Source organism: Thunnus maccoyii, chromosome 1 (assembly GCF_910596095.1).
Source record: "Thunnus maccoyii chromosome 1, fThuMac1.1, whole genome shotgun sequence".
In the NCBI taxonomy this organism is placed as follows: Eukaryota; Metazoa; Chordata; class Actinopteri; order Scombriformes; family Scombridae; genus Thunnus; species Thunnus maccoyii.
The window spans coordinates 14,166,631-14,179,249 of record NC_056533.1 but is presented as its reverse complement, the minus strand read 5'-3'; the positions used below and the strand labels follow the sequence as shown (position 1 = coordinate 14,179,249).

At 35.8% G+C, this 12,619-nt stretch overlaps 1 protein-coding gene across 1 annotated transcript; it reads right to left on the bottom strand.

Moving 5' to 3' along the window:
- Positions 1 to 6,222: 6,222 nt before the first annotated feature.
- On the bottom strand, positions 6,223 to 11,073 carry LOC121897374 (transmembrane emp24 domain-containing protein 3-like). Its single transcript, XM_042411798.1, has 3 exons — positions 10,630 to 11,073; positions 9,930 to 10,175; positions 6,223 to 7,418 (listed from the first exon to the last, which is right to left on the bottom strand). Exons 1-3 carry the CDS (start codon positions 10,771 to 10,773, stop codon positions 7,185 to 7,187), a joined length of 624 nt encoding a protein of 207 aa, XP_042267732.1. The 5' UTR covers positions 10,774 to 11,073; the 3' UTR covers positions 6,223 to 7,184.
- Between the last annotated feature and the right edge of the window lie 1,546 nt (positions 11,074 to 12,619).

The window sequence follows — 12,619 nt, the reverse complement described above, 5'->3', positions numbered from 1 at the left end:
GGCGCTAATCCCTTTCTTTTATCATAATAATGATAGTTGTTGTCATTTCAGAGTGATAATTTTCCCCGAGGCAGTGTGTTCTCTGCTTTACTCTCTACACTAGTCTGTTATGGCAAAGCATTTATGTCTGACTCATTGTATAGATTTATACAGCATGTAAGTAAACATTTAGTGCCCGATGAAAGCAACTCTCGCTCCAATCAGTAGTCATTTTCTAGTTCCTCTTAAAAACTTATCATTGTTCATTTGAAACAGCTGAAATGGAACAATGATAAAATATCTTTTTATGAAAGTTTGGTCAAACTGCAATCACCAACTTCTATTATGTAATACTGACTAATATAGCGATTTACATGTTGTGTAAACACTTTGGAAATTGGAAAAGAAAGGGAAAAATAAGCCAATTTACCTTTGTACAGAATGAATATATTTTTTCTGCTTTTCTACCTTGTTTATCATCTTATGACCCCTCAGATTTACTCTAAAGGTTGTGGGTTGAAATGATAAAATGAGTCATATATTACAGTAAAGGCTGTTCTTGGCTGTCCGCATCAGCTGGTCTGAAGTTTTTATTTTAGAGATATGTTAATATGTTGGATGATGGTCTTAAGCCCTGGGAAAACACTGTACTGTAAAATACTGTTTGTACTCCTAGTTTGGGTTCATGCAGGCTCAACTCACATCTGTAGAGCAGCGCACTGAAATCAGCATGTACAGCTTCACTGCATTGCTCTGGACTTGAGAGCATCTGATATTCTTAGGGCCAAATGATAGCTTTGGTCAAATTGTAGCAGTCTCCACACAAGTCATTCCCTTGCTTTGTGTTTTGAAGCAAACAACTGCAATGAAGACACCCTTTAGAGGAAAATCTGTTCAATCTGCTCATGTGAAAAAGCCCTGAGCAGCAGGGGGAGCTCCCACCAGAGTACAGAGAGAGATGCATCCTCCCTCATCTCCTGACTCTTTTGAAGATTACTGAAGTCCAATGATGAGACTGAACCAGGCTCATTCGAAACAGTCACTCTGGTCCAGTATCTCCTCCTCCTCTTAACCTCAGTCATCTAATCACTGCATAATTTTGGGTCTTGTACTGTGACTCTTGAGGCTAAGCCACCCTCCAGCAGAGCGTTCTGCCAGGTCCTGCTCCAGCTTCAGATCATACATGCTGTGGAGTTTGGGTTTGCACGAAAACTCTCCACAATAATTCAGGTACATCTCATATTCATGCGTAGAAGCGTTGTTGTTGAAGTTAAACGTTATATTAAAGAGTGACTGTGATCATCAAACTACTGTAGTGTGACAACAGGAAATGAGTCCAACATTGAAGACAGACCTTTAGCCCATTTCTAAAATCTTACCAATTTTGCTGAACATGAGCACATTGGATGATCTTCATCACCCAGTGGGGACAAACCCAAGTTTACCAGGTGATGAATGACATTCATAGTGAAGATACATATGACATATGACAGATATAGCTGGCACTGCATAACAATCTGTTAATGGTCTTAAGATTTGGTGAAGAAGACCTTTTGTTTTTGTTTTTTTTTTAACAACTTTTGACTAGTCTGAGGTTGTATGATTGTGGATGTGATTTGGGGTCTTATTAGTGTAATAATTTTATTTTCTGAGTATTGTTTTATTTTACATAATATATTTATCTATTTTTCATTCATTCTATATATTTAGTGTCATTTGTACACCTTTATATCTGTCTAATGACATGTAAAGCCTACATCTAATTACACCTCTATTTGTATGTACTCTTTTACCTCTTTTACCTGCTCACATCTGTCTCTCTTGTTCAAATTTGCTATATGAACAGAATCTGAGGATTTACCTGTTAACATCTATACCTGCACATATATAAAGCTGAGTGTTTGCCTGGAGATGATGGTTGGCAGTCAAATCCCAAGATGAGTCAAAGGAAGCTTTGAATCAGCTCTTAACATGATATAAGAGTTCTGGAGGAAAGTAACTGTGGTTGGATTGTTCAAGTACTTAAGTGAAAGTACAGGGTGAGGCACTGTGAGAGGACTATGTCCTCTCTATAGATATTAACATTATGTTTAGCAGTTGTTCTGTGTAGTGGTCGATAGTAGTGATGTCTTTATAAACAGACCTACAAGGTTGACAGCAACTGTGACAAAGAAAGATATCTGACTCAACAGTAGTGTTGTGACTCACTGTAAGGCTTCTAAACAGTAGATACTGAACCATCTTCATCAGTTGATGTCACTAATCGACAATCTGTCAAACAGAGGGGGCTTGAACTTGTTTGATAACAGCTAAATAGGACCATAAATGCACAGCAAAAACAGCTAAAAGTAGAAAACAACATTTACACCTCATATTAAGAAACTCAGACATTTCCAGACTATTACTCTACCTGCAAAAGATCTAGAAAAGCAATACTTTAGCCACTTCTTCTGTGATGTCCTTGTCTGTTGTGATTCACTGAGATGGATTAATTTCCCTGGTTGCAATTTAGAATAGATAGTTGAGTGGTGTTCAACTCATGGCCAGTAAGGAAGGGAACATGCTGACCTAAAACATGTTGTTATTTGTCACCCTGGTCTTCCGGCTTCATTCATCATAAGCCCTTGAAGGGAAGTTGTGTCATACAACTGAATACCCAGTCGTGTGTTTGATCTTCAAAAAGAAAGACAGAAAGAAAGAAAAGCCTTTGAATTATTCATTAATTAATGCTCAATGGAGGAAAAACAATTAAGCATTCATAACTGATGTGGTAAATAGCAATTTGTCAAGAAGAGGCACGTATTTAAAGAAATCATATTACTCTAATACTGTTGTTCTTAATGCATAGAGTCTTACACTGTATCCAAACCTCCGCTGGCCAGCCACAATTTTATATTTGAACCTTGAATTTGTATCCAGTGCTCTTCATGTTCATACAAACCAACCTAAGCTCTTTCACTGTGGTGTCCTTGCTTCATTTTCTTGCCCAATATTGATGCTAAATCCCTGAGAGAAGAGCTTTTATATCATCATCCTAAATTCTACACCGTACCCTGATAGTCTTCTTGCCAGAAACAAAATGTATTAAAAAGAACTTCAAATGCGAACTCATGAATGACAGAAATAACCGCAGTCCTCCATGATATGATTAATATATGACAAATAGTACAGAGAGACTATGTGATGAGAAAAGATCACACCTTTTGGTTTAATGAGGTTAGCTGAGAAGGGTAATGATATGCCCTTTCAAAGTGAAGCCAAATATAAGCATTTTAGTCATTGATTCTGGCTATGTGGCCACTCTATTTGCTCAGTGGTAATTTGGTCTGCCTGTGTTTTACTGCACCAAATTTCGGTGTTAATGAAATTCTGTCTCAAGCGCCCTAATGTTGTAAAATTATTGTTATCGTATGAATCTGCCTTTTAAAGGCAGGCCTTTCTACAAATTGTCATGCAAGTTAGTTGTGCACGGCTTTATACTGTGTACACTGCTAACAGACAAACAGACAGATAGTGTGCATCATCTAAGCACATGTTCAGGCTGATATTAGCACTGCTTCAAAAGCCTACAACCACAGGTCATGATTAAGAAATGTTCTGGGCCACACAGCAAAAACATTGAACCTGACTCAGTTTATGCTCCAACACAATTCAACATAATCTGATAACATACTACACTGGTCAATAAAATATGCAGAAACACACGTTCCTTGTAGATTACCTTGTAACATAATCTATGTAAATTAACTTCACAATCATTGAGATGGAGACAGACTTTACATAGTAGTTAAATCCTTTCTTAGGGTATTATGATGTGCATCGGTTGGGCTCATGGTGAGACTTCACCCTGATGGATGTATTATTCAAACCTCTGTACTTTATTCAAATCAATTGAACTTATTTTATCATATTCATTCCTTTCACTGGTACCTGCAGTACCCTGCTTTTTTCAGCCCAAATGCAGAATGACTCAGCTAGTGGAGGAAAATACATTATTTGTGTATATTTCTGTTTCCAAAGATAACAATCCTAACTTATCTTTATTAGATATATAAAAAGTTTTTTAAATGCTATCACACCCCTGATGCACCACCACCACCACTAGTGAGTCATTATTTGCGTTGACTCACAGGGAGCTCTGTTTCTCCCTGGTGAGCCTCTTGGTTTTATAGAAAGGCAACAATGTTGGGATTAGATTTGTTGGGGACATAGGTTTAGTTGATTTATATATATATATATATATATATATATATATATATATATATATATATATATATATATATATATATATATATATATATATATATATATATATGTATAGATAGATAGATAGATAGATAGATAGATAGATAGATAGATATAGATATAGATATAGATGATAGATATAATTCACCACAAATACTTCCTCTAGATTTCAGTTATACTTTTAATCAGTGCTCTTAGTCCTGTTTTCCAAGGTCTACTGAAAAATACCCACCACTTCTATCCAGACTGAAATATCTCAACAACTATTTGATGAATTGCCTTGAAATTTTGTACATATATCCATGGTGCCCAGAGGATCAATCCTCATGACTTAGATGAACCGTTTCCTCAAGCATCACTGTGAGGTTCACATTCATGTCTTGAGTGAAATGCTTCAACAATTATTGGATAAATTGCCATGAAATTTGGCACACGCATTCATTTTCCCTTCAGGATAAATTATCATAACGTTGGTGAATTTTGAATCTGTCTAATACAGAATACCTGCTAAACTAATGACATTCATCAGGCTCAGCTGTACTTTGTCTTTAGTACTAATTACCAAATGTTAGCATGAATTAAGATGATGAACATGGTAAACATTATACTTGCTAAACATCATGATCACACAGTTTTTAGCCAGGCTCTGGTTACCAACTTTAAAATTTCAGTCTCCAAAAAGCCCATCACACACCATACTTTTTATTTTAAATAAACCCAATAGCCAAAAACTTGACCAAAAAAATAACAGACATGATCACTGTGATGGATTACATAATTAACCAACATGCTCAACCCTAGTATGTATGTATGTATGTCTGTATGTATATATATATATATATATATATATATATATATATATATATATATATATATAGATGGGTGCCGAATCCTCAAAAGCAAAAATCAGGAGTAAGACAGCACTCCTCTTAATTGTTTATTCATGCGTTGCACGTATCTCACACTGCAATAAATGATCCAGTCCAAAGTAAGTTTCAAGTCTCCTCAAGTTGATTTTCATACAGTGAATCATTTCATTGCTATTTCAGTATGTCTTATGTTTTAAATATCCATCTCAACACTGACAAAACTGTTGAAAAGTAACAGGGAACCAAATATTATAGAGCGATGTCATCAGTTCATGGCAGAAACCAAAAGACCAATCTTATGAACATGATAACATATTCAATTATGCAAAATAGAAATAGGGCCTTCTTTGATGCATGTAAACAGCTTGATTAAACTAATTTCACAATCAATGAAAGGCCAATCAGTAGAGTGACACACGTGTGAAAGTGCAGCGTATGACTCCCCGCTGCACACAGTTAGGCCAAGCTGACACTTAATCTCAGCTGCAGCAGTATGTTATTTGTTGATCTGGAGCTACAGCCTTCATCACAGTCTCCTCAGCTTGAAATGCCTGTCCTCTCTTATTAAGCAGAGAACTGGTTGTCCATTAGCCTAAAAGGAATATTTATTCTTTTTTCTCACAATAATGATTTGACACAGGGGAGACGGCTCTGGCAGGCATTGATCCTTAGCCAGCAGGGGCATGATGTTCCCTGTATGTGTTATAAGACGCAGGGGTCTTCATCACTCAGCCATCACTGAGTATACTGCTTCTAGTATTTTAGCTTTTCTCCATATGAAATAGACAAGTGCTATATTCCAAACTGACAGGTATTTCTATTTTCTATTCTGTCACCATCAGTCAAACCAAACTGACAGAAAACACTCTGATGACCATAACGTTAATCAATAGTATCTTTAAATCTTCCAAGAGATTCCCATATTTATACAGTAGGACTTCATTATTTCATAATAGAAATTGCTATTTCAAAATGCCTTTTTCAAACCTATTTATTTCACAATTTAATGCTAATTTTACATTATGAAACTTTATTGTATAATGTCACTTTTCATAATGACACTACTTATGTATTTTTAATTGACAAATCCAAGTTTATAACAAGGGTACAGAGAAAACAGGATAAAAGCTATACTTCCCAATTTTTAATGTTTTAGCCACAGCACCAACAATGTTAAAATAATTCACATAAATTAATGTCTTTCCATTAAATTTTATTTAAATCTGTTGACATGTTTTACAGATAACAAACAGACAAATTAACAAATAGGACTGAAAACATATCAGGTTACTATGGAAGAGGATTAAAACCACATGAAAAAATTATTAAAGTCAGAACTCAAATAAATTTTTCCCATGTGGCCCTAATCCTCTTCCATAGGTTACTTTCTAATGTCCGTTAAACATGTCTCCTTGTGGAATAACACAGACACAACCAGCACACCTCGAAATGTGCATGAATGAAAACTAAGAATCCAATCAATCAGTAACAAAAGAATGGCACGTAACAAACAAACAAACACAGTAAACATTCACTTTTGTAGGAAATTAAGAAAAAAAACCTAAGGCACTTTTTATGACAGACAAAAAAAGGCATGGACGGGAACAACTTTTGCACATAAATTAAGATGATAACATCAAACTAAACACCATAAAAAAAACTAAAACTAACAATTACAAACAACAGTTCTTTGGTTTCTACTTGTGTGCCACAACTTTCACTGTAACTGCTGGGCATCAAGATGAAAATCCAGTCTGAAGGCAATCTGGGTCATGAACAGATACTGTAGATCTAACTGAAACTGCTTTATCATACCTCTATAAAAATATAATAAATAATCTGTGCAAGATTGAACAATGTCAATATCATTTTCAACACAAGTATGATGAGTGGTGTTTCTTTTCAGTATAGCACGTCAAGAACAAAACAAACAGACATAAAAAGGGTTTCACACTGAATAAGCCGGAAGAAAGACAATAACTCAAAGTATCCCTTTAAAAAAGGGTTTGCTGATACTACAAGTTGTGTGTTAATCTCCAGATGCACTGCTACGTTAACATCAGGTTTCCACCCGTCTTCAAGACTACATGGTTAAGTCATCGCTGCTACAGAGCCTTTCTTGTCACTGAAGAAGCTCCTAAGCAACATGACTTGACCGATGCCGATGACAAACAGCAGAACGGTTTCTCCGACTGACCAGTAGGTAACCCGCTCTAAGAGGTGCTCTGCCTTTGTGCGGTCTTGTGCCTCTCGTAGTCTGTACCACGTCTGGGATTCAGCCACCACCTTCAGGATCTCATGAATGGAGACGCAAGTCGACTCCAGCTGAAAGAAGAAAGATCAACGCAAGTTAATCGAGAGCAAAGTAATGGCTTGGGGCAAAAGTTACGGTGGAAGGTGGGTGTCTCTCTTTCTCTCTCTCTCTCACACACACACACACACACACACGCACACGCACACCAGACTGACTTGTGCCCACAAAACTGCTTCTGAATTCACTTCAAGTTCCAAAACTTTTCCCAGCAAGTCTAGGATGTACACTACACACTACTCAGTATAGTATACCATAACCACATAAATATGGAGGTGGGCTGATTTGGGCAACCTGGTGGGAATGATGTCAAATTTGTTTTATTTTTTCATGAATTTATTTTTTTATTTATGAAAATGTTAACTATTTCTAACTTACGTTTTGTACAAAACTGAGATGGACTGGCCTTTCGAAAAGTGTTTCCTGACACATACAGATGTTGTGTGGTAGGAGAATACTAATAAGATTCAGCCATGTTTAAGACAATGTTTCTGGTGCATCATTATGGCTGGGTATCAGTACTCAATACCTTTAAGGTATTGACCGAAATAAGCCAGTACTTTGTAGTATGGAAACGATACTCTAGTCCAGTCAAACGATACCTGCATTTGATCCTTTTTGTATCCAGATCTAGAAAAAATAACTACTTGTATGGTTTTGCTTGCAGCCAATCACTGCAAACGTTCTTTGATTTAATGCGACGTGTGATTGGCCCACTACCGCAGCAGCTACAACCCATATGGTCTGTGGTGGTGAAGTTGAGCGCGGTGTATTTGACAGAGTTGGTACTTCAGTGTGCCAAGATGTCACAAAAATAAATATTTTAATAATTTGAACACTTTTAAAATGTATTTGTGTAAAAATCACTTAGATGGGGAGGAGCGGCGGTATTGTATGCAACTGAATGCTTCCATTCACATGATGTGTATCAAATGAAGAAGAGAAAAAAAGGTATTGAATGAAGTACTCTACTGGTACTGGTATCACTTTAACCCTCCTATTGTGTTCAGGTCAAATTTAAAGTTTAGATGTGTGAAACATACTAATTTTTTCTGATCAAAACAAGGCTTCATTACATTGTCTACAATGTTCTACTGAACATAATAAAACACATTTTGGTCATTTTTCTTTATCTTTTTTTTTTAATGCCTATAAAAAAATCTGTTGTGTTATGGGCCAAATTTGACCCGGTAGTAATTATGGGTTGTTTATGCAGAGAAATACATAGACATTTTGCCAAATCATCATGAATAACAAAAATTACAACAAAACAAAAATAATAGTAATGAAATCCTATAAAAATAACATGTAGTATAAAAGTATATAAATAGTATAATAATATTATGTAATAATATTAAAATTATGTTTCATGCCAAGAAAGCGTATTGACTTGAATTCAGTTGTAGAGCGGCACACAGCAAATATGATCCCACGTACACATGCCCCACTCTCTCTTTCACTCACACCCCACAGACACAAACGCACACACACACACACACACACACACACACACACACACACACACACACTATGCCGGAGATGACACTTGTTGTGTGATTGACCAAATTAAATTTTGTTTTTGGAAATCAAATTGACTTTTCTCCTTTTTTCATAGGGAAGTATATGCAGTGAATTTTGACCCATAACACAACAGATGTTATAATAATTGCTCATTTTAACGTATAAGAAAATATAAACGAAGAAAATATAAAAAGTTATTTTGGGAGTTATTTGGTTTATCAGATCATCTCATGGTCTTATTTGCCTGTTCTGTTCATCATAAGCTATAAAATAGATGCCAAACTGTGCCTATTTTAAACTAAAGATTATTTGTACATTGTAAGTTAAATGTGGTCTAAGGTACAAAATACAATAAAATATCAAAGTAAGTATATATATTATGGTTACTGATGAATAATAAGTCATTTAGCAGATAAAACATTTTACTGGATGATAATTAGTGTTTTTTTCAGTGCTTGTTAATGAATTCAAACACGGGTCAAATTTGACCCACGAACACTAAAGGTGTGTAAACCCTTTTCTAACAATTAGGAGGGTTAAGGATACTGGTATTAGTACTGGTATCACTTCAGGGGTACTGGTATTGTAATTTTTTAAATGATACCCAGCCCTATACATCATGTTGAGACTCTTTATCATGTTGAGACTCTGAGTCAGAACAAGTCTGGTTCCACCTTGTGGACTTAATAAAAAATTGTCCCTCTTTTGAAATAATGATGGAACATCAACTGTGTTTCTGGACTTGCTCATCTCATCTCCTGATTAGTTAGTACAGTCAAGTAGACACATTATCATCAGATAATTTTTATAGTTGTTTACTATTTTGTAATCATCACAAATGTCTCTTTAACCAGTATTATCTTGCATGTGAAAATATGTATAATGGTTTTGTTTATTTTCTGTTTGCCTGACTACAAGATGCCTTTTCAGACAAAACAGAATGAGCAGCAAGGCCACAGAGTTTTGAACGCCTTGTTCCTCATGTATAAGTTCCTCAGACGTACCTGAGTCAGTGCCGTGGTTCTGGTCATGCTCGGGAGGAGAGGTTCCTCGTCACCATGGCGGAACTCCAGATACACAATTTTGTGTGTAAACGTGGAGAATTCATTGCTAAAGCAGACCTTGTAGACTCCCTTCATAGCTGTGGTGTGAGAGAAGCTGTCGTACTGCTTCTTCTTCTCGTTATACAACACATTGTTTTGAGGATCTGTGACAAAACAGTCCACATCATAGTTCCCTCCTGAAATCACCTAAAAGAAAAGAAAATACAAAACACAGATTAAAAAAAAGCTGTGTGTGAATGACGTGAACAATGACACACCAAGATAGTAGAGTGCAGTTGTAACATATGTTTAGTTGTAACCATCAGTTTGTAACATGTTTGGGCTGTGTGGTGCTGAACTGACTGAAACTGGTTAGGCAGCAAACCAGGTAACACTGGCTGAGATAACATTTACCAAACCATTGACTTTTCAAACTAAATCTGAGTTTCTAATGTTTATTGCAGTTAAATGAATTAATGAGGATGTCAGCTGACTTACCAAATGACCACCGAACTAAAAATGTAAAAGATGTATTAACTTTAACTTTGCATGTTCCTCCTTTTGTTAAAAAGGAGACAGACACTACTTAAATAACAAATGACAGAGGGCAGCGTCCTGCAAACACACAGACTGAAGTGATGAAGCCTGCAGAGTAACTTACTTGGAAGTCAATGTCGAACTTCACGTCTTTCTCTAGTTCCTCGTAGAAACACTGTTTGTCATTGTCGGGGAGCTCAAATGTGAGCTCAGTCCCAAACACCACAAACACATGGAGCAGCAAACAGCTCAGTCCCAGGTACAGCATGCTGAAGGCTGAAGCAAGTCTTCCTCAGCTTTGGTTGCAATGATGATAACAGTGTTGTAGCTCTGACGTGGCGCGAGCACGAAGAGCTTCCGGGGTACTTTTTTTTTTGTTGTTGTTGATAAAAATTAGCCAAGTGTAACCAAACGTCAAACATCATCATGCATAGGTCTTTAAAACTAATCTATAACATCTATAAGGATAATTTCTGACCAGTTAAGTCAGTTAAGTCATGAAGCGATAAGTTATTGCACCAACATCCATCTGCGCCCTCATTCTTTTTGAATAATACAAATGTCTAATACTATATAAATACGATATAAAATAAAAATAATAATTAAATATTAACATTCGTGTTGGTTTGATTCAAATCTCCTGATTGCTGTAATCATAAGCCAATTAATAGTAACACATATTATACATATTATTTTATGTGAAGTAATTCACCAGGACCGGTTGTGAACAGTGACTGTATATAAATATGGACGACGCGTCTCCACTTCCTACCGTCATCATGGATGTATGACTGCTATGTAAAAGTGAAAGATATATTTGGGTCATCTAATCTAGTGGGAAAAGAAATGTTTCGCCTTCTTCTATTTCGTGATGACGATTGTTCATGAGCGGAAGTAGGGGCGTGGTGTACGCCAGCAGGGTTTTATCCTCGGTTGTCATAGCAACTGATACAGTACATGATATAGTAACAATTTTGCTTCTGTTAATAATGTAAATTTAATTTAGTCAGGTGAATTAATCTCTCACACAGATTTGGTAATCTAATGTAGGCCCCACTGACAGCACAGCAGTTTATCTGCAGCGTCCAAACGAACATACAGAAAGAGACAGAGATGGATTTCCTCATAAACGCTTTTGCTCAGATATTAAGTGAGTAGTTAGTCAGGAAAAAGACAGAAACTGACAGTTCTATTAATTTATATGACTTGGGCCTATTTATCCTGTCAAATCTGTACTTTTAGATGCACTGTGTGTCTGTTTGTTGTTTGTTTGTTTGTTTGTTTGTTCGTTTGTTTAAGTTGCAGGTGCCATATCAAAAATCATGGACTATAAAAGCAATGCCTGTTTTGTTTTTAATTAATATCAGAAATACAAGCACACTCTATAAATATAAAACTGAAATTTAAGTGATGCAGTACTCATGCTGAACTGTCATGTACTTGACCATGTAACACAGATCATGTGGTATTCCTTTATGGATCACCTGGTTAGAGCCAGTTAATATAACTTCTTAAAACAAAGTTATTTTGAGTTAATGAAAAAAATGAGCCAAAACAGTTCCCTATTTGTCACTCAGGTTTGCTCAGTTCATTAAATCAAAATCATCATACACATTTACAATATACAAATCACCATTTTTACACACTAACATGTTCAGTACTTAAAACTAGAAAACCGTCAATAAAACATTCATTCACAATCTGTAAATCAAGATACTAACAACCACCGAAAGGAACGTGGCATTTAAAAAATATACAATCTCATTTACACCATTTATAAACTACTGGAACTACAAGAAATTAATCAAGAAAATAAGGATTTAAAAAATGAATTTTCTTGAAAGCATTTTTACAACAAAAACAACCACCGAAAGGAACATGTGGCATTAAAACAAATGTACAGGTTTATATGTCTTATTTACACAGTTTATATCATCATTCATATCATATCATATCATTTATGTGTCTGAAGGTCCTCCAGAGGGAGACAGAAGTTAGTAAGGTTGTTCTGAAATATTTAAAAAAAAACCTGTTTATTTTAACTTTGTTTATTTTATTAGCCTATGATCATTTTGTTCATCTCTAGATGTAACATATGCCTCTTGCATGTTACA

Excerpts from the sequence above, each read along its gene's own strand:
- LOC121897374 (XM_042411798.1), bottom strand. The coding sequence starts at position 10,773 with ATGCTGTACCTGGGACTGAGCTGTTTGCTGCTCCATGTGTTTGTGGTG. Across the intron at positions 10,176-10,629 it reads AGTTCGACATTGACTTCCAA|GTGATTTCAGGAGGGAACTA; the intron begins GTAAGTTACTCT and ends CTTTTCTTTTAG. Across the intron at positions 7,419-9,929 it reads GAACCACGGCACTGACTCAG|CTGGAGTCGACTTGCGTCTC; the intron begins GTACGTCTGAGG and ends TTCTTCTTTCAG.